This window comes from Emiliania huxleyi (assembly GCF_000372725.1).
Source record: "Emiliania huxleyi CCMP1516 unplaced genomic scaffold EMIHUscaffold_380, whole genome shotgun sequence".
NCBI lineage: Eukaryota > Haptophyta > Isochrysidales > Noelaerhabdaceae > Emiliania > Emiliania huxleyi.
Genome location: NW_005199119.1, coordinates 51,516 through 72,399, shown reverse-complemented (window position 1 = coordinate 72,399; position 20,884 = coordinate 51,516). Strand labels below are relative to the sequence as shown.

The following is a 20,884-nucleotide window of genomic DNA, read 5'->3' as shown; positions in this document are numbered from 1 at the left end:
GGGGGCGGAGGGGGTGTCGTGGGCGCGTCGAGGCGCGCAGTGCCCAGAGCTGGCGGAGCGTCAGCTGGCTCTAGGAGGCGCTGCACCTCCTCAAGCTGCGCCAACTCGCGATCCACCTGTCCACACACAGTCGTGGCGTCACGAAGGGATGCTGCCGGGGGCGAGGGAAGCAGGGCGACGCTCGCGGCCCATACCTCCGCCGCCTCCGCCGCCTCCTCGTCGTCCTCCTCGCCCTCGCCCTCGCCCTCCTCGCCCTCCTCGCCCTCCTCCTCGCCGTCGCCCTCCTCCCCCTCCTCGCCCTCCTCGCCCTCCTCCTCGCCGCTCGTAGCCCCCGCCCCGGCCGCCTCGTGCAGCAGCTCGTGCGCTAGCGCCTCGCCCTGCGCCTGGTCGTCCGCCATCACCGTCTCGAGCCGCGCCACCGCCGCGCACGCCTAGCCTCGGCCGGCCTCGGTGTGCTCCCCTCCTCCCGCGTGCACCCGCGCCACCGCCGCAGCACGCGCCTGCTCGTAGCTGTCGGGCAGCACTACTCCACTACGGCTACCACTGCTGCTGCTTCTACGCGCCTGCTCGTAGCTGTCGGGCAGCACAAGCTGCGGCCGCAGCGCCGCGAGCGTGTCGTGCAGCGCGAAACGCACGTCCACGCTCACCGTCTTGCAAAACAAGTAGCGCGAGAGGTAGACCAGCCACACGTCGAGCCGCCTGCGCCGCCGCGCGGGGGGGGCGTCATGGACGCGTTCATGGACGCGTCCGCCGCGGCACTGGCCGACCCCCGCCACGCCTGCGCGCGAGGCCGCGCGAGAAGAAGCCGCCAACCACGTCGAGCAGCGCGAGCGCCATCCGCAGTCGGCCGCAGTCCGCGGGGCCGTCGAGGAGGGGCTCCCCGTGCCTAACGACTCCTTCCCAAGGGTGAGTGCCCAATGCCTCTTATGCCGTTCAGGAGCGGCGCCCCATGCATGCCGGAGCAGCGGACGCGCCGCCGGCTCGGCGCCGGCCGCCTCTGCGTGGGCCGGCACGTGCGTGATAGGCACGACACGGCCCCACACGCCCGCCTGCTTGGGGCCTCGGACATGTCATGGACGTGTCCTGGACACGGGCACGACGCGGCCCAACACGCCTGCTTGGGGACGAGCCTGTAGAGGATGCGTCTAGGAAGTGTCTGCGGAAGTGTCTGCGGAAGTGTCTGAGGGAGTGTCCTGCTTGGGGACGAGCCAGTAGAGGATGCGCAGGATAGCGCGCGAGTCAAGCAGCCGGTACGCGTACAGCTCGCCAACCAGCCGCACCAGGCAGCCGCGCCGCCGCGACTGCTTGGCGGCGTCGAAGTCGATGCCGGGCCGGTCGATGACCAGGCGCAGCGCCTGACCTCGGCGCGATCTCGGCTCAATCTCGGCTCAATCTCGGTGGGCGGAGGATGGCGCACGATCGCCTCGACGGCACCGTCGACGACGCGCAGCACCGCGGCCTCCTGGAATGGGAGCAAGTGCGAGCAGACTGTCGCGAGCAGCGGGATGGCGTGGAAGCGCACTTCTGCCGCCGACAGCGCGGCGGCGGCGAACCAGCGCCCAACCTCGGGCTCGTCGCGCCAAGGCAGCTTGCGCAGCTGTCGCACCACAACCTCCGCCTGCGTGCGACGTGTGTCGTGACCACGTGTCGTGGACGTGCCCGTGGACAGCGCAGCCGCGGCACCGCGCCGCCGACCATGCCGGCCGCCAACCGCTCGTTCAGGCGTCATCTCGGCTGGCTCTCGGCTGGCTCTCGGCTGGCTCTCGGCTGGCTCTCGGCTGGCTCTCGGCTGGCTCTCGGCTGGCTCTCGGCTGGCTCTCGGCTGGCTCTCGGCTGGCTCTCGGCTGGCTCTCGGCTGGCTCTCGGCTGGCTCTCGGCTGGCTCTCGGCTGGCTCTCGGCTGGCTCTCGGCTGGCTCTCGGCTGGCTCTCGGCTGGCTCTCGGCTGGCTCTCGGCTGGCTCTCGGCTGGCTCTCGGCTGGCTCTCGGCTGGCTCTCGGCTGGCTCTCGGCTGGCTCTCGGCTGGCTCTCGGCATTCATCTCGGCTATACGGACCGTGCCGGCCGTCAGCTGCTCGTGGAGGAGGTGGAGGACGTACCGCTGCAGCGGCGGCAGCTCGGGCGCCGCCCGCGCCTCGATCTCCTCGGCTGGGCGGCAAGCGGCGATGGCAGCGTCGAGCTCGGCGAGCAGGTCGGGAGGGAGGGCGCGGTGGACGGAGCGGAGCTGCGAGAGCGCGCCCAGCATCGCGTCCATCCGCTCGTGGGACGCGGGCGACGCGTGCAGGAAGCGGCCGCACGCCTCACCAGAAGTGCCATGAGGTGTCTAGGGAGTGTGTAGGGAGTGCCTAGGAAGCGCCGTGGGGAGTGTCTGCGAAGTGTCTGGGAAGAGGCGTCAGGCACGCCTCGAGCAACGCGACTACGACGCCGAGCTGCGCCGCCGAGAAGGCGCCAGCGCACGCCTTGAACATTCCAAACACGCTCGGCGGCGAGACCAGTCCGAACCGGACGAGCTCGCCAACGTACGCCGCGTTGCGCAGCCGGGCGGGCAAGTCCTGGGGCGAGGGTGAGGGTGAGGGTGAGCGCGAGGGTGGAGGGTGGAGGGTGGGGGGTTGGGGGTTGGGGGGGTGGGGGGGTGGAGGGTGAGGGTGAGGGTCAGCAACCGGGCGGGCAGGTCCTGCTCGGGCCGCTAGGAAGTGTCTAGGCCGCTAGGAAGTGTCTAGGGAGTGTCTAGGGAGTGTCTAGGGAGTGTCTAGGGAGTGTCTAGGGAGTGTCTAGGGAGTGTCTAGGGCAGGTCCTGCTCGGGCCGCTCCGCGAGCTGCTCGAACTCTGCGGCGACGAGTGACCCAACCTCAGAGCCGACGTGCTTAAAGGCGCCAGAGAGCACGGCGGCGAGGCGCGCGTAGCAGCGAGGCGCGTCCGCCGCGCTGGCAGGCGGCGAGAGGAGGGCCCGCACGAGCGGGCGGCGGGCGGAGCGGAGTCCTCGCATGGTGAGCTCCGAAGCGAGGTCGTCGACCTAGAGTGTGGTGTAGTATAGCATAGCACAGCATAGCACAGTAGGTCGTCCACCTAGAGTGTGCAGTGTAGTATAGCATAGCACAGCATAGCACAGTAGGTCGTCCACCTATAGTGTGCAGTGTAGTGTAGTATAGTACAGCATAGCACAGTGTGGCATGGTATAGTACAGTACAGTCTAGGGTCGTCCACCTCCCGGCGCGAGGAGCAGGAGGGGAGGCGGCGCATCGCCTCCTCGAGGCCGGACGTGTCCGCGTCGCCCTCCTCGGAGAAGAGGACGGCGGGGAGCACCGCGCGCAAGTCGGGGAGCTGCTCGTAGAAGGCGCGCTCCTCCGCGTCCGCGTACAAGCCGCCGCCGCTCTCGCCGTCGTCGGCGTTGGCCGACGTGGAGAGCGACACGACGACGGACTCCTTCTTCTCCTCCTCCTCCTCGCCGGCGGCGGAGAGCGACGGCAGCGGCACACCGAGCGGCTCACCTAAGGAAGAATGACGGAATGCCCTTCCACGCCGTCAATCGTCAGAGGGGCGCCACACCGGGGCTGGCTCGCCCATGGCGCGCGCGGCGGTCAGCACTCGCTCGTGCGCCTTGCGGGCTCGCTCGTGCGCCGCCGCCGCCTCCTCCGACAGCTCGCCTACAGGACACGTCCAGGACACGTCCGAGACAGGTCGTCGAAGTGTCCGCCTCCTCCTCCGACAGCTCACCGCGAGCAAGGAGCGCCTTCTGGTTCGACCGCTCGATCGAGCGCAGCTCGCTGTGCGCCGCAACCAGTCCGTCGCTCACCTGAGGTGGGGGGAGGTGTGGGGAGGTGGGGGGAGGTGTGGGGAGGTGGGGGGAGGTGGGGGGAGGTGTGGGGAGGTGTGGGGAGGTGTGGGGAGGTGTGTGGAGGTGTGGGAGGTGTGGGGAGGTGTGGGGAGGTGTGGGGAGGTGTGGGGAGGTGTGGGGAGGTGTGGGGAGGTGTGGGGAGGTGTGGGGAGGTGTGGGGAGGTGTGGGGAGGTGTGGGGAGGTGTGGGAGGTGTGGGGAGGTGTGGGGAGGTGTGGGGAGGTGTGGGGAGATATGATGACGCCCGTCGCTCACCGTCGAGTAGTACCCATGCAGCAGGCCGAGCAGAGCCCGCTGCTCGGGTGGCGAGAGAGCGCACTCCACCCCCTCGCCGCCCGCCTCGCCGCCCGCCTCGCCGCCCGCCTCGCCGCCCGCCTCGCCGCCCCCGTTGCCTCCGCCGGCCGCGGCGCGGGCAGCGGCGTGCGCGGGCGGCGAGGCTAGCAGCGGCTCGGCAGCGGCATACTTGACAAACGGCTGCAGCACCTGCAGGTTGCCGAAGGGTGCCGGCTCGCCGCTCCTCGTCGCCTCGGCGGCGGAGGCAGTGTCCTCCTCCATGACGTCGCGCAGCGCGCCGAGCGGCCGCTTTGGAGAGGGTAGCACTCCGACTGCAACCAACTCGAAGAGGAGCCGCAGCGCGGACCGCTTGCGCAAGAGCCTCGCCGTCCGCTCCGACTCGCCTGCACGAAAGAAGCACGCTCAGCCGAGCGGAACTCAGCCGCCTCCCGCCGTCCACTCCGGCTCGCCCTCAGACGCCACAGCGGCGCCCGGCCGCGGCGGCGGCGGCGGCAACGCAGTGGCCGCCTTGAGGAGCGGCGGCTCCAGCGCCTGGGTGAAGGTCGCGTAGGTGCGGTGCATCAGCGAGCAGAGCTCGGCCGCGGGAACGACGTCCTTGAGCTTGAGCGGCGCCTGCAGAGGAAGGTTCCGAGAAGCTTCGGGGAGAGTAGCACGAACGTCCTTGAGCTTGAGCGGCGCCTCCGCCACAGCGAGCGCCACCTCCTCGACGTACTTGGACAGGTTGAGCCGAGGGAGCTCGGCGAGCAGCGCGGACCGCTCCCTCTCGTCTCCGAGCTTGACCAGCTTGCGGCGCGCCGCCTCGTACTTCTTCAGGCTCGAGTCGCGCGCCTTTAGCTCGCCCTCGCTGGGGCGCTGTGCGGACAAGTTCAGCTGCCGCAGCTTGAGCCTCGCCTCGAGCGCGGCCGCCGCCTCTGCCGCGCGGGCCGCCTCGGCCTCCGCCGCCTCCCGCTGCCGCGCCTCCTCGGCGCGCCGCGCCTCCTCCTCCGCCGCAGCCACCCGCGCCTTCAGCTCCTGTTCCGCCGCCTGCCTCTCTGCCTCCGCCTTGGCCTTGGCCGCCGCCTCCGCCTTGGCAGCAGCCTCCGCCTTGGCCGCCGACACCTTTGGCGCCTCCGCCCGCCTGTCCGCCGGCGCCGGCGCGGACGCCGTATCGCCGCCCTTGCCGCCACGGCCCCGGCCGCCCTTGCCCCGGCCGCCCTTACCGCCAGCCTTGCCGCCTCTGTCGCCGCCACCGACCGGATCCTCTGAAACTTTGCCCTTGCCCTTGCCCTTGCCCTTGCCCTTGCCCTTGCCCTTCTTCGGCGGGTCGTCCATCTGCAGAGGGGAAGCTGCAGCACTCGCCGATGGCCTCTGAATTACCCTCGAGAGCAACTCTGCGAACCTCCCAGGCGAGGCCCGCTGCGAGGCTTGGGCTGAGGCAGGAGCAGGCGGTGCCGCTGCCCGGTCCGCTCGGTGTGAATGCTCGCAACATGCGTGTCGCGCACTCATTCATGACCGGTCTCAATGCCCCACCCCCCTGCGCGCGGGCCTTCTAGGCCCGCGGGTAGTCTCCCCCCATTCCCAGGGCCTCCAGGGCTCGCACCTCAACCTCTCACAGGCCCCCCGGGGCCAGCGCACAGCGCCATAGGAGGTATTTTCTTCTCAATAACAAGGCTGTGAATTGGAGGTATTTTCTTCTCAATAACAAGGCTGTGAATGCTCGCAACATGCGTGTCGCGCACTCATTCATGACCGGTCTCAATGCCCCACCCCCCTGCGCGCGGGCCTTCTAGGCCCGCGGGTAGTCTCCCCCCATTCCCAGGGCCTCCAGGGCTCGCACCTCAACCTCTCACAGACCAGCGCACAGCGCCATAGGACGTATTTTCTTCTCCATAACAAGGCTGTGAAATACAGATTCGTTCGAGGTTGAGACACGTTTCGAGACACTTGAGACTACTTTGAGACACCTTCGCGCTAGCCCCTGCTCAGTTCGCTGCACGTCTCGTCTCTCTTGGCGGGGCGAGGGGCGGAGTGAGAGGCTCCTGTGCACGCGGCGAGAGGCGCTGTCGTCATGCAGGAGCCGGCGCGTCGAGCAGGGCCAGCACCGGCAGCGCGGCCGTCAACAAGGTAGCGACAAGGAAGAGAGCGGCGCTTTCGGCACAGGGCTGACGAAGAGAAAAGACGCCGGCGGCGGGCGGAGGCGATCAAGGCGCGACGAGGGCCAGGTCACGGCGACCTCGCACGGGCCGGCGAGGGGAGAGGATCTGGCTGGCGCACGGCGATAGGTGGTCGGCGAGCGTTGAGCACTCTGTGGCCAGACTCAGATGCTTACAAGACGGTGTCGGGCACCGACGCAGGAGCACATCTGGCGCAGTCAGTGTGACGGCCGCGGTAGTTGCAACTTTCCCACGAGAAGCAGCTACTCTGGCACAGCGTTGGCAGATGAGATGCCGGACCAGTATTTGCAGATGCGAGAGTATGTCAAAGCTGTCATCAAGACTTGGGAAGGTACGCAACTGAACTTTGGCATGCTCAACGTCTCTTCTCTCACCTGGCTCCGGCCGGATGCGCATCCCGGCCCGGGTGCACCTCACTCCAATTCGTCCAGCGGAAGAATTGTGGTGGACTGTTCGCATTACAAGATTGCCGCTGGCGGCGTTCCTGACACCTGGGTTCCGCGGACTCGCAGCGGTACTTGAGGCACGCACTCAAAACCGCAGCGGTACGTACTTGCGGCACGCACCGTAATCGCATGCACGCGCGCAAAAGGGTGTTTCCCCCCCGGTATTTGGGGCGTTTCCCCCCCGGTATTAATTGGTTGTATCACTACCGTATTTGCTGTGTATCTGTCAGTATTTGCATTTGTACGTACTTTTAGCTTAATGGGAGAATCTCTCATTTGTATTAGTCTATACATGCAGAGAGACACCCGCCGAGTCGCCAAAGTCTCCACCCGAGCTCGCCGCCGCTGCACCACCACTGCCGTCACCCGTGCAGAACGAAGCCACCGAACGCAACGGCACTGGACAAGAGGCCACCGTCGGCACCGTGCCACCCGGCTGCCTCGAAGCTCTCTCAAACCAGCCCGCCGGCGCCTCGATGCCGCCCGAGTGCCTCGCCGCCGCCGCCACCCCGCCGCCGCCGCCTCCCGACGGAGACGCTATGGAACTCGACCACCTCGACACGCCCTCCCTGCCTCCCTCGCCACCGCACGCAGACGATCGCGTGCCAGGCAGCGACGAAGACGAGGATGACGACGACGACGACGACGACGGCAGCGAGCCGCCCGAGCAGCGACCAGCAGACCAGGCCGCCCTCGCCGCCGCCCTCGCCGAGATTGCTCCCGCCCAACACCTCAGCTTTCTTCCCGACAGCGGAACGCCCGCCGCTCAAGCCGCCGCCCTCCGGATGCCTCCAGCCCCCGCCGGCCCCCCAATGCCGCCCACGCCGCCCTCCTTCCCCCCGCCCACCGACGCCGCCACGCTCGCCGCCCTCGCCGCCGTGGCCGACACCGTCACCGCCGCCGCCGCCGAAACCAACGAAGGAAAGTTCAAGTGCCTCGTTTGCGAACTCGACTTTGGGAATAAGAAGAGCTCGGCGGCCCAACTTCTTCGACACTTTACGAATGAGCACCCCAATGCGACCGACGCCGAATTGGCCTCCTCGGCGCTCACCAAGTGCGTGGCGTGCGACAAACTTGCGTGCGTCATCGTCACGGGAGGCAACCAACGGAGCAACTTCTTCAATCATTACGTCAGTAACAGGAACCAGCGTCAACACCAACAACGCGCGGGCGCCGGACACACCCCGACCGCCGACTGCAACGCCGCCGCCGCTTGGGTCCGTGAGCACGCCCCTCCCCGGTCCCCCGGCTCGTACGTCACCCACGCCGTCGGCACCAACTCCGCCGCCAGCCGGATCCAGCAGGCCCGCCACCTCGACGACGTCCCCGGCGCCGCCCGCATACAGAGAGCAGCGGTCGCCGCGTTACACAACGCGTGCGGCAACCCTCTCAAACTCAACACGACTCCGGCCGCCGACTTTAACCTTTGCTTCACCGACGGCATCTCGCTCGAGGCCTTCAAACGATTGCAACTGCATGACCTCGGGCGAGTACCGAGACCTGTGCCGGGCGCCAATCCTCTTTGGCATGGAGGCGTTTGCCAGCACGCCGCGGAAGCCGGGCACCCTCGATGGTGCACGTGGAGCCTGCTACGCCGTCGTGTCCGCCGTGCTCATCACCTGGGTGCACTCGCTCCGCGCCGTGCAAGCCGAGCAGGACAGCGAGTACTCGTCCGACGAGGACGAGTGCACGTCCGACCAGGACGACCGCGGGCCCGCGTACGAGTCCGACGACGACGATGGTTACGACCGCATAGCAAACGACGACCTCGATGCGCTCATGCGCTGCTTTGACGACGAACGAAGATGCCGCGCTTATCGCGCTCGCGCGTCACCTCGAGTCCCTTCCCACTGCTTGATCCAACCCTTGGCCCTCTGATGTCCAATGCAGCACATGCACTCTTGGTGTGTGTGCTGTGTGCCCTCCTTGTCTTTGCAGTAGACCGTGTGAGGTAACACCTACCTACCTACCTACCTACCTCTGACGTGTCATCGATCGCTGCGTACACCCCCCTCTGTGTCCGACCCCTTTTGCGCAGCAACACCTTAAACTTTTTAGGCCCTCCAAATTCGGGTCGGAGCGTAGCGGAGTGGGCCCCGAGTTTGAAAAGGGCGACGGACGCTTGCGTCCTAGCCTCCAACAACGCCTCCCCGGCGCAGAGGGGCCCCCGGAGGGATGCGCAACCGCTCCACGCCACGCCGCTTGCGGCGGTCCTATTCCCAGCTCCGCTGAGGGCCCGTGCGTTATAGGAAGGGGCAACCACTATGTGGTGTGCCAACCCCTATGAGCTATGTGGTGCGGCGGCGCAGAGTGCGCCGGAACGGTGGAGAAAACGGCGCACTTTTGCGCCGACCGTAAAAAGCACGACAAAATACGTACTGGCTGGTGGATCACCATGGAGCGATCATGCACATGCGATATATGCCTTATGCGCATCCGATTTTGTGCTGCTGACGCTCGCTGCTGCCGCCGTCGTCGCGCGCTCCGCGCTCGCAGATCCAAAACAAGAGCGAGGGAAATGGGTTCCCCATCGGATCCTCGGCTAATCTCGGGGCGCGCGCGCACTGCGGCCGTTATTTCCAGCCCACTACTTCTCTTCCACCTGGTGGTGCGATGGGCTCCCTCCCGCGTGTCAGCTCGCTGCCAGCCCTCTGTAGCATCAGGTGCAAAGGAAAGAGTGGGCTGCGTTATTTCGAATTAAAAGAATTCCGGCTGCGAACTTAGCCCGTGATGAGTTCGACGGAGGCGGGCTGCGGCTTCTGCAGCATGGTATCACGCTGACTTGTACTAAATTGCCGCGTAAATCTCGCATCATTTCTTTTGTGAGGGGGGGGGGGGGAAATTCCCTTCCCGAGGAAACGCTCACAGTGTGAGCGACCGTCACATCTACCGTCACACTTGCAACAATAACGATTAGGTGCGAAGATCCTTTACTACAGCAACGCAACTCACGACCCCTGGGGTGAATGGTTTCATCGTGTACACAGAGAGTATCTGCAGCCTATGATGTACCTTCCATCCACGTAGGGTGGCTCGTAATTTGGCTCTCTCGATGTACACACTCCAAACACTCCAAGCATACATTGCGGGGCTCCTCCTCCTCTACACACTACACTATGCGTGGGGGTCCAAGGGAAGTAAGCTCCCCTCACTCATTACTCATGGGCTAGGTAGGAGCCAACCCCTACTCGAGCGGTAGCCCTTACCGTCCGATTCCTTAATTATTGGACAAATAATGCACAGCCATATAACCCATATGAAGAATTTTACCAAGAAAAAACAAGAAAATCAACGCGCAACGGAGCAGCGTGAGCAGGCTGCAGGGGGAGGAACAGAATGAAAGAAAGAAGGAAACGGACACGCCATCTTTTACACTTTTAGGAACACACGGAACACGGGGACGGGACTGGCGCTGGCCGACTAACACAGGTACACCACGGGAGCCGCCCTACGGGAGTCAGTGTGCACAGTACTAGCCCAACAGCGGGGCGACCGCCCTCTCCAGGTAGGTTTGCTGCCCATTGGCTGTCGCGAAGCCGTCCCACTCGTAGAATGGAACGCTGATCACCCTCCAGCCAGCCGCCCTGAGGAGGCGCCGCTTGAGCAGCGTTGGCCCATTGGGTTTGCGCACGCCCCGGCCGTCGGGCAGCAGGAAGTGAGAGGGGCCGTCCACCTCGATCGCGACGCGTGACGAGGGCAGCGCCAGGTCGAGCGAGTAGCCGGTGCGCGGCTCGAGATGCTCCTCCTCGAAGCCGTGCTGGACGGCGGCGAGGGCAGCCGCGACGGAGCGCTGTAAGCGCGAGATCGTAACTTCGGTGCCTTGCATGGCGTCGCAGCAGAGCTTGCGCTGGGACGCGGAGAGGAGGTGCTGCTGCGCGTCTGCTCCTCGCTCCAGGGAGAGCCAGAGCTGCCACTGGTGAAGCTGACGGCGGGCTTCCTCGCTCCATATCGAGGGATCCCGCGCGAGCGAGTCGCTGATCACGCGCGAGCAGTCGGCAAACAGCGCCTGGTGATAACAGTCTGCCGTCGCATACGCCCACACCGTGTTGGACAGGTCCTGAGGGGTGAAGCCAGCCAGCCCGCTCCGCACCGCCGCCTCCGCCACCGCCGCGTACAGCGCGTCCGCAGCCACGCCCGCCGTCGCATATGCCCACACCGTGTTGGCCAGGGCCTGAGGGGTGAAGCCAGCCAGCCCGCCGCGCACCGCCGCCTCCGCCACCGCCGCGTACAGCGCATCCGCAGCCACGCCCGCCGTCGCATACGCCCACACCGTGTTGGCCAGGTCCTGAGGGGTGAAGCCAGCCAGCCCGCCGCGCACCGCCGCCTCCGCCACCGCCGCGTACAGCGCGTCCGCAGCCACGCCCGCCGTCGCGTACGCCCACACCGTGTTGGCCAGGGCCTGAGGGTTGAAGCCAGCCAGCCCGCCGCGCACCGCCTCCTCCGCCACCGCCGCGTACAGCGCGTCCGCAGCCACGCCCGCCGTCGCATACGCCCACACCGTGTTGGCCAGGTTCTGAGGGTTGAAGCCAGCCAGCCCGCCGCGCACCGCCGCCTCCGCCACCGCCGCGTACAGCGCGTCCGCAGCCACGCCCGCCGTCGCGTACGCCCACACCGTGTTGGCCAGGTCCTGAGGGTTGAAGCCAGCCAGCCCGCCGCGCACCGCCGCCTCCGCCACCGCCACCGCCGCGTACAGCGCGTCCGCAGCCACGCCCGCCGTCGCATATGCCCACACCGTGTTGGACAGGTTCTGAGGGGTGAAGCCAGCCAGCCCGCCGCGCACCGCCTCCTCCGCCACCGCCGCGTACAGCGCGTCCGCAGCCACGCCCGCCGTCGCATACGCCCACACCGTGTTGGCCAGCTCCTGCGGCTTGAAGCCAGCCAGCCCGCCGCGCACCGCCTCCTCCGCCACCGCCGCGTACAGCGCGTCCGCAGCCACGCCCGCCGTCGCATACGCCCACACCGTGTTGGCCAGCTCCTGCGGCTTGAAGCCAGCCAGCCCGCCGCGCACCGCCTCCTCCGCCACCGCCGCGTACAGCGCGTCCGCAGCCACGCCCGCCGTCGCATACGCCCACACCGTGTTGGCCAGCTCCTGCGGCTTGAAGCCAGCCAGCCCGCCGCGCACCGCCTCCTCCGCCACCGCTACGAACAACGGGTGCACCACCCTCGCTTGCAGGCCGCACTTTGCAACGCCGTGAGACACGTTGGCCAGCTCGCGTGCTCGGCACGAAGAAACCAGGTCGAGCGTGCGCTGCACCAGCTTCTCAAGCTGCCCCTCGTGCCGCCGCTCGATGCGCTGCTTGCCCAGTTTGTTCCACAGGTTCGCAGCGTGGATGTGGTTCAAGCTCGCGCTGTGGGCAGCAAAGAGCGTGAGCAGAGCGTCGGCGCCGCTGGCATGCGAGATATGGCCGCTGAGCTGCTTAGCATTGAGCTGACCACCGGCAGCGGAGGTGTGCCTCTCGTCGCGCGATCCCGCACCACGCATCGGCGGACTCAACCGGCGGTCGCTGTGCTGAGGCTGCCCCTCGCCGCGGCGGTCGCGCCGGTCATGGTCGCGCCTGGGATCGTGGGACCGATCATCGCGCCGATCGTACATGTCGCGCTCGCGCTCGCCTATGCTTGGTCGGTCGTTGCAGCCGCGCCGCTCAACGTGCCGCCCGTCATGATGCGGCCATCGCTCGCCTCGCAATGGCTCGTCGCGCCATCGCTCGGCGGCGTGTGGCTCAGCGTGCCGTCGCTGCTCGCGGCCACTGCACCAAGAGTCGTCGTAGCCGCGCCGCTCGTCATGCCGCCCATCATGGTGCCGCCATTGCCAACGCTCGTCGCGCCGTCGCAGCTCATCCCGCCGCGGCTCATCGCGCGATCGCGACCGCCGTCGCGGCTCGCCCCGCCATCGCCGCTCTTCGCGTCCGTACTCGGCGCGCCGTTGCTCAACACGCCAGCGACGCTCCTCGCCCTTGGGACATGCGTACCAGGATTCCAACTTTTTGCGGGGTAAGGTATGGTATTTCGGCGCCAAAAGGGTGGGGGGGTATGGTCCTGGCCGCCGGAGGCGGCCTGCTCGACGGGTGGGGGGGTTTTGTCAATCGGATCGGCCACGTTCAACAGGGTTCGAACCCAGTACACAGCCGCCGTACACAGCCGCGGACACGATGCCGACTCACGGCGGCCGCTTCGATACTGTCGCGGGCCTTCTCGCCGCGACGCCGCCTCAACTTCGGCTCCTGGACAGCTCGCTGCCCGACGACGCCGAGCGCGCCGCTGTGCGCAGCTGCTGCGCTGGTACGCTTGCGTCGTGCGTCGCACAGCTCGACGCTGCGATTGCACCGCATGCCGTCCGCATGATGGACGGGAGGCTTCCGACAAGCGACGCTTTCCGTGGCGACGACCACGATCTCAGCAAGCTGAAGGCGCTCAAAACTGTCGCCACGATGGTCCTGCAGGACGGACCGTGCTCTATCGCGAGGCCTGCGCGAGTCTCGTCCACGCGCGCTCCACCTTCTTCTCGGACCTCAACGCGGCGCTCGATGCCGATGTCTTTGATTCTGCCTTTCGATTCAAATCGCCGTCGTGGCTCGCGAAGCGCGCGGGGCATGAGCTGTTGGCGCGCGTACCGCTCGTGCGCGTGCCTTTGGCCAGCTATGGCGCGGAGGGCGGCGTGCGATGGCGGAGGCGGAGGTGGCGCCAGCGGAGGCGGCGGAGGCGGAGGCCGTTCCAGCGGAGGTGACCATGGTTCCAGCGGAGGTGACCATGGCGGAGGCGGCGCCGGCGGAGACCGCGCCCGCGCCCGCGCCCGAGGTGACCATGGCGGAGGCGGCGCCGGCGGAGACCGCGCCCGCGCCCGCGCCCGCGCTCGCACCGGCCGCGCCCGCGCCTGCGCCCGCGCCTGCGCCGGCACGCAAGGCCCTGGCGGCCTTTGCGGACATGCTCTGAGGGGTGAGCACGATTGCCGGCGGGTCACCTCGCGCAGACTGCATCGCGCGAACACGTGCCGCACGACCGGACGGCCTAACACGACGGTTACTGTGCGCGCTCGTGTGGTGGGGTGGGGGGTGGGGGGGTATGGTCCTGCTGGCCAGAGGCGACGTCCTGTGCGGGTGGGGGGGTTTGGTCGCGGCGCCAGGGCGACGACCCTACCATACCATACCCCGCAAAAAGTCCGAACCCAGGCGGGACACCCGGCCAAGACGGCGTCTGTTCACGACTACAGCTCAATGAAAAAATGAATATTCTTCTCCGACGCTAGAGACAGAACCCAGAGATACATACGTCAAAGGGACTGCCCCCCTCCCCCACCTCAGAAGGCCATGGGCTCTTGGGGTGTGTGATTGAGCTTCTCGACTGTCTTCTGCCCATAGGGGTGGTTGAAGGGTTGAGGGTTGAGGCCCCCCCCCAACCATCAACCCCTTGGAGTGTGAAAGGCTTCGTAGCCCTCCGGTCCGCAGGATGAAGATCCGCAGGACTGGAGCGAAAAAAAAGCAAGCGAGTGCCCAACCATCTGAAATTAATGTCGATCCTGAGATCTCAATTTTGGCGCTAGTTTCGTTTTCTGGTACATCACGACGACTTGGGTCTCATGTAGCTCGACGGCTCTTTCTGGATGGATCAGACAGTGCTATCAGTCAACAACGCAATGCCGAGAGCAGGGAGGGCGGCCTTAGAGCAGGGCGGCCTTCGAGCAGGGTCAACTAAGTTCCTGTGCTGCATTTCGAGCATGGTCCATGGAAGGCGGCCTTTGCTCAAACCTGTTCGAGTTGGCCTCCGGGAACAAGGGTGCGTGGCCGGCGCGGTCTGTTTCACGTGCAATGAGGGCAACGCCATCAAAATCGCGAACATGGGCCGACATGCCTCCGACATTTCTCAGGGCCCGGACGGAAGCTCTGGCCTCTGCAGACACAGCCAGACCGCTCTGCGCGGTCGGACCGACTTTTTAGACTTAACTATTATGGATACTGAGTCTGAGGGTATGTGCTGCTAGATTTCACTGAGCTGAGCTCGTATCTGCCTTTGGTAAGCAGTTTTGCGTTTGGAAATGTCTGCGGTAAGCTATTTCCGTGTACGGAGGGCCGCGTCCGGACGACCATGACGTCGGCCCGGACTTCCCGTGCGGGGGCCTTCGCGGATGGCTTGTCAGAGCGTTCCTCGTCTGGGCTTGGCATCACACCTCTCCCATCCAGATCCACGCACGTGTAGCTGAAGCAAGTACTCGTAAAAACGGCACGTCAAATGCAGCATCTAAAGAAGACGACATGGGTGTTCACAGAGAATGTTCACTGTTCAGACCTTTGCGCGGGGTTGAAGGTTGAAGGGGTCTGTCAACCACTTGGTTGATGGTTGAGACCTCTGTCAACCCGCTGGTTGACAGTTGAGGCAATCGGCTTCAACCACCGCTCTGGGCAGAGTTAGTGCCAGTGCGCGCCAGTTCCGTTGGGCCAAACTTTCTTCTTTTCAGCGAGACCGGGTTGGCTGCGGCAGTCTGGCGAGCGTTGGGAGGCAGGACTGCTCTGACCAGCCACGCACGGCGCCCTGACAAGCCAGAACCGGTACACCCCCCTGTGTCCGACCCCTTTTGCGCAGCAACACCTTAAACTTTTAGGCCCTCCAAATTCGGGTCGGAGCGTAGCGGAGTGGGCCCCGAGTTTGAAAAGGGCGACGGACGCTTGCGTCCTAGCCTCCAACAACGCCTCCCCGGCGCAGAGGGGCCCCCGGAGGGATGCGCAACCGCTCCACGCCACGCCGCTTGCGGCGGTCCTATTCCCAGCTCCGCTGAGGGCCCGTGCGTTATAGGAAGGGGCAACCACTATGTGGTGTGCCAACCCCTATGAGCTATGTGGTGCGGCGGCGCAGAGTGCGCCGGAACGGTGGAGAAAACGGCGCACTTCTGCGCCGGCGCCGGCGCACTTTTGCGCCGGCGCCGGCGCACTCTGCGCCGGCCGCCGGCGCACTCTGCGGCGACGGCGCACTTTTTAACGGCGCACTCTGCGCCGCACCACATCTAGGGGCTGGCACACCACACACGGCCCTCGAGCAGTAGCACACCGCTACCGTGTGAAAGTGTGACACCCCAAAACCGTAAAAAGCACGACAAAATACGTACTGGCTGGTGGATCACCATGGAGCGATCATGCACATGCGATATATGCCTTATGCGCATCCGATTTTGTGCTGCTGACGCTCGCTGCTGCCGCCGTCGTCGCGCGCTCCGCGCTCGCAGATCCAAAACAAGAGCGAGGGAAATGGGTTCCCCCTCGGATCCTCGGCTACAGTCTGTTTCGGGCATTAAGAAAACAGGATCCGGCGCCACGCCGCCGTTTCTAAGCCTTTCCACCCTCCTCCCCCAGCCCGCGCCGTGGTTTCTTAGCCCCGGCCGGCACTCAGGTCAGCCGGGCCGAGCGTGTTTCCGTGAGAAAATAAAATATTAAGTAAGCTGCGGGATCACCACCTTGTAGCCGGCGGGGGCGCCCTCCAGCTTGATGAGCAGGTCGTCGTCCGTGCCGTCGGCTGTGAGCAGGGCGCCGGCGTGCTCGAAGTACTTGCGCTTGGCCTCGCCCTGGAGCGCCTTCATGGAGGCCTTGTAGAACCAGTGGGCGAGGAGGATGCGGCGGTCCGAGGCCGTCAGCGTGTTCGACTCCCACTTCTTGAGGTTGTTCTCGTCGTCGAGCCACTCATCGAGCAGCTGCCCAAGGTAGACTTTGATCTGGCGCCCCATGCCGCGATCAATCGGCTGCACCTGGTCGGTCTCGTTGGGCGGCACCTTGTGGTCGTCGACGCCAACCGACTGTATCAACGGAGGGACTTGGGTGAGTGTGTGTCGAGGGCGAGGTGTGGAGGCGGGGGCAGCCGAGGCGGAAGGGGAGGCGACGGAGGGGGCGGAGGCGTAGTATTGGGCTGCGGCTGCAGCCCGGCACTGACGCGGGCCTGCAGGCCTGCGCGCCTGCGGCGTTTGCCAGCCGGCGCGTCTGCGGCTCGCCGTGGTTTCTTAGATTTTCGCGGAAATCGCTTGGTAGGGTTTCTTAATGCTACGTTTTCTTAATGCCCGAAACAGACTGTAATCTCGGGGCGCGCGCGCACTGCGGCCGTTATTTCCAGCCCACTACTTCTCTTCCACCTGGTGGTGCGATGGGCTCCCTCCCGCGTGTCAGCTCGCTGCCAGCCCTCTGTAGCATCAGGTGCAAAGGAAAGAGTGGGCTGCGTTATTTCGAATTAAAACAAAAAATAAGATCGGCGGGCACGTCGCGCCGCATGGTGGCCGCGCTGCGCCGCTCGCCGCTGGCGCGCGGTTGATCGCGGCGCCGACTCCGCGGCGGCGCCATCTCACGCAGCGGGACGCGTCGCGTCGTCGGCGCCAAAGCAGACGCGAGATCGCGGCGCGGCCGCGGCAGCAAAAACATCAACGTCTCCTTCTCTTCTCGTCTCGTCTCGTCTTGTCGCGGGCGCGCACGCGCGCGACGTGCGCCCGTGTCGCCGCGTTCGCTCCGCGAAGGACGATTCGAACCGGGAGCCAGTCGGCGCGGCGGCGGCGCGCGGCGGCAAAACGCACGACGCTCACCTCATGGAGATGCTGCTGCTTTGGCACCTCCTGATATAATGCTGATTTTTTGCTGAGCGGGGCGGAGGCACGCGGGTGGCGGAGGCGGCGGCGGACGACGTCTACTACCTGGCCGTCCCCTGTGGTAGCTTAGCGATCAGGGAGGATCTACCTGTTCGGCCTCGAGGAAGCTGCTGGGGGAGAGAGGGGGGGAGAGAGGAGAGGAGGAGAGGGGAGAGGATGAGAAGAGGAGAGGAGAGGAGAGGAGAGAGGAGGAGAGAGGAGAGAGGGGGAGAGGAGAGAAGAGGGGGGGGGGTGAGAGGGAGGGAGGGAGGGAGGGAGAGAGAGGGCGGAGCGAGCAGAGAGAGTCTCAGGGGAGAGAGAGGGAGAAAGTTGAGAGACAGAGAGTGGAGAGGGAGGAGAGAGAGAGAGGAGAGCCTTTGAGCCTTGGCACCAGCCAGGCAGTTGATTTGGCCCTGGCACCAGCCTTGGCAGTTGAATTGGCCTTGGCACCAGCCTTGGCAGGCGGGCACGCGGGACATGCACAGGCGCCAAGGGGCGCAGAACCGACCTAACCCGTCGGAGGTGGGGGGACGGGAGTCCCGCCGGGTTCCCCTGCGCGAGCGCAAGAGTAACCCCAAGAGGGCTGAAGATGAGCGGTACGCGCAGGGGTCGGCGTGGACGGGGCGAGGGACGCGCCGCGCGGGGCACCGCCTCACCGGCCCAAGTGGCGCAGAGCGAGGCGGCGAGAACCGAGCGAGCACGTCCTCGTGAGCCCCGTGGCTCCAACCAGGCCCTTCCTTTTTTGAGCAGGTGTGACGCCGCGCGAGCGACGCTCCGAGATCGCCCGAGATAGCGCGGCGCGGCCCCGAGATCGCCCGAGATAGCGCGAGATCGCCCGAGATCGCGCGGCGCGGCCCGAGGCGAGGTGGATGGGTTGGGAGCGAGGGGGCGGAAGTGCTCAGTGCGGTAGATGGTCAGCTCGAGGCGCGTGAGCCGGACTTGTGAGCCGAACCACCCCCTCTTGTTTCCTGCGTTGTTGAGCCAGGACTCAACATACTCGGGCTGTTGCCATCCCACCCAAACTGTCACTCCCCTCTCTCCCGGCCGGGGTGGGGCGCGCGCGGGGGCGGCGGGTGTGCGGCGAGTGTGCGGGATGTCTGTGGGCCCGAGAGCGATATGCCATGTCCGCCTTGTTGTTTCATAACCTCGAAGGCTAAGCTCAAAAATGCTTGCGCGCCTTTCTGAGGCCCCTCCAACCCACCCGCGCTAGGTCTCGGGGGACGAAGGGGTCACACCCGACGACCTCGGGAACTAGCCGGGGCAGTCGGAGAAGGGGCAACTCCGTGCACTGACGGTCAGAAAACACGCCTCCGTGGCTCGGGTTACACCAATCCTCGCTACCCAACGCGGCCAAAGGATATCCACCTCGAGAACCTCGAGAGAAGCTCAAAAGAATTCCCGGCGCAACTTACCTAGGTACCGCCCCCCCCACCGGACGATGCGAGGTACTCTGCCGCTCTTAGTCGGCCTCCTCGCACGTGCCGCCGCCGGCAGCAGCGCCGACTGGCTCGAGGACAACAAGCGCAGCCACCCTGACCTCGTCGAGCTCCCGACCGGGCTGCAGTACCGCGTGCTCGAGTCGGGCAGCAGCTCTGGTGAGCGTCCAAATGCAAACTCGCTGTGCGAGTGCCACTACGAGGGCCGGCTGGTCGACGGCAGCATCTTCGACTCGTCGCACGCGCGCGGCCGGCCGGCCACCTTCAAGCCGAGCAAAGTCGTCCCCGGCTGGACGCTGGCGCTGCAGATGATGCGTCCCGGCGACAAGTGGCAGCTCTTCCTGCCTCCCTCGCTCGGGTACGGCGAGGCGGGCATGCCACCGCGCATCCCTCCCAGCGCGGTGCTCATCTTCGAGCTCGAGCTCCTCTCGGTGAGCGAGGAGGCGCCGATGACCTTTTTGCAGACCGCCGCCTACGGCATCCTCACGCTCGCGTTTGGCTACGCCGGTCCTGACCCTCTCGCCGTAGCCGTAGCCCTAAACTCCGGACCCGACGGCACCCTCACGCTCGCGTTTGGCCACGCCGGCGCGGCGCAGCGCCTCCGTCGGAAAAAGGGAGGGCGGGCTCTTCTCGGACCCGTCCCTAGACACTTCCTAGACACTTCCTAGACACTTCCTAGACACTTCCTAGAGCTGGCTCCTCTTCTCGGACCCGTCCCGTCTCCCGCTCCAGGCGTGGCTGCGCTCGGCCTCCTTCGGAAGAAGGACACGCGGCCGACCGTCCCCCTCGAGCAGGCCTTGCCCTAGACACTTCCTAGACACTTCCTAGCTACTCCCTAGACAGGTGCCGAGCAGGCCCGCACCTGGCCCGCACCTTCCCGCTGCCCCTCTCGCGGCCCTCTTGGAGCCCTCTCGCAACCGACCGAGCACGGCCTCTCTCGAGCGTAGGCTCGCAGCGCGTCCAACCCGGCCGTCTTCCTCGACGTCTCGGTCGGGGGGGAGGCGTGCTGGAGATATGGGGGAGATATGGGGAGATATGGGGAGATATGGGGGAGATCACCCTCGCCCACGTGCTGGAGATATGGGGAGATATGGGGAGATATGGGGAGGCGCCGCAGCCTAGACGCGGAAGAGGCACTCTTGGACTCCAGCCAGCGCTCGAGCGGACACGGACTCAGCTGTATTCGGCCGTATTCAGTCCGTAGACCGAACGTAGATCTCAGGCTTGCGCGCCGCGCGTTGCTACCGCACCACCCACGGGACCGAGCCCACGCTGGATTCGACGACTCTGGAGGTGTGGTGCACGTAGGCCCCCCAGCGCGTCGTGCTTGAGCTCTTCGCCTCCGTCTACCCGAAGACTTCCGAGAACTTTCGCGCCCTCTGCACCGGCGAGAAGGGCGTCGGCAAGAGCGGCCGGCCGCTGCGCCCTCGCGCGTGGGCGCTATCAACGAGGGGCTTTGGTCGGCGAGTTGAGAGCTCACCGATAGGCCGCTGCATCTCAAGGGCTCGCGCTTCCACCGAATCATCCCCGGCTTCATGTGCCAGGGCGGCGATCTCACGACCTCATCTCGGCCTCATCTCGGCGCCATCTCGGTCTCCTCTCGCAGGTGCCAGGGCGGCGATTTCACGCACGGGAACGGAACGCCGGGGCGGGGCGAGGCGCGTGGCCGAGGCCGTGGCATATGATTGCGATTCGCGTTGTCTGTGAGGAACAGGCACCGGCGTAGAATGACCCGAGATCGCCCGAGATGACCAGAGATGACCAGAGATGACCAGAGATGACCAGAGATGGCCAGAGATGGCCAGAGATGACCAGAGATGGCCAGAGATGACCAGAGATGGCCAGAGATGACCAGAGATGACCAGAGATGGCCAGAGATGACCAGAGATGGCCAGAGATGACCAGAGATGACCAGAGATGACCAGAGATGGCCAGAGATGACCAGAGATGACCAGAGATGACCAGAGATGGCCAGAGATGACCAGAGATGACCAGAGATGACTAGAGATGGCCAGAGATGACCAGAGATGACCAGAGATGACCAGAGATGACCAGAGATGACCAGAGATGACCAGAGATGGCCAGAGATGCCCAGAGATGACCAGAGATGACCAGAGATGACCAGAGATGCCAGAG

General features: G+C 66.0%; 4 protein-coding genes across 4 annotated transcripts in view; 2 read left to right on the top strand and 2 right to left on the bottom strand.

The window, feature by feature from the left end:
- Positions 1–3,448, bottom strand: part of EMIHUDRAFT_444992 (hypothetical protein) — a 4,410-nt gene extending 962 nt beyond the window's left edge. Inside the window, exons 1-11 of the mRNA XM_005771559.1 lie at positions 3,202–3,448; positions 2,792–3,010; positions 2,400–2,549; positions 2,054–2,296; positions 1,418–1,618; positions 1,194–1,355; positions 971–1,049; positions 760–886; positions 564–699; positions 195–431; positions 87–116 (exon numbers count right to left, since the gene is read on the bottom strand). Coding sequence (XP_005771616.1) covers positions 87–116; positions 195–431; positions 564–699; positions 760–886; positions 971–1,049; positions 1,194–1,355; positions 1,418–1,618; positions 2,054–2,296; positions 2,400–2,549; positions 2,792–3,010; positions 3,202–3,237 — 1,620 coding nt within the window. The 5' untranslated portion in view covers positions 3,238–3,448. The remainder of the gene's footprint in view (positions 1–86; positions 117–194; positions 432–563; positions 700–759; positions 887–970; positions 1,050–1,193; positions 1,356–1,417; positions 1,619–2,053; positions 2,297–2,399; positions 2,550–2,791; positions 3,011–3,201) is intronic.
- Positions 3,449–6,425: 2,977 nt separating this feature from the next.
- Positions 6,426–8,602, top strand: EMIHUDRAFT_243194 (hypothetical protein; the record flags this gene model as incomplete). The annotated part of the gene is made up of 3 exons (XM_005771558.1): positions 6,426–6,773; positions 7,657–8,214; positions 8,258–8,602. The coding sequence occupies 3 exons, from the start codon at positions 6,426–6,428 to the stop codon at positions 8,600–8,602; spliced, it is 1,251 nt and encodes a 416-aa protein (XP_005771615.1).
- A 1,594-nt stretch (positions 8,603–10,196) lies between these two features.
- Positions 10,197–10,550, bottom strand: EMIHUDRAFT_118118 (hypothetical protein; the record flags this gene model as incomplete). The annotated part of the gene is made up of 1 exon (XM_005771557.1): positions 10,197–10,550. The coding sequence occupies one exon, from the start codon at positions 10,548–10,550 to the stop codon at positions 10,197–10,199; it is 354 nt and encodes a 117-aa protein (XP_005771614.1).
- An 8,200-nt stretch (positions 10,551–18,750) lies between these two features.
- EMIHUDRAFT_243188 (FKBP-type peptidyl-prolyl cis-trans isomerase) lies at positions 18,751–19,554 on the top strand (the record flags this gene model as incomplete). The annotated part of the gene is made up of 2 exons (XM_005771556.1): positions 18,751–19,351; positions 19,481–19,554. 2 exons carry the CDS (start codon positions 18,751–18,753, stop codon positions 19,552–19,554), a joined length of 675 nt encoding a protein of 224 aa, XP_005771613.1.
- Positions 19,555–20,884: the final 1,330 nt, after the last annotated feature.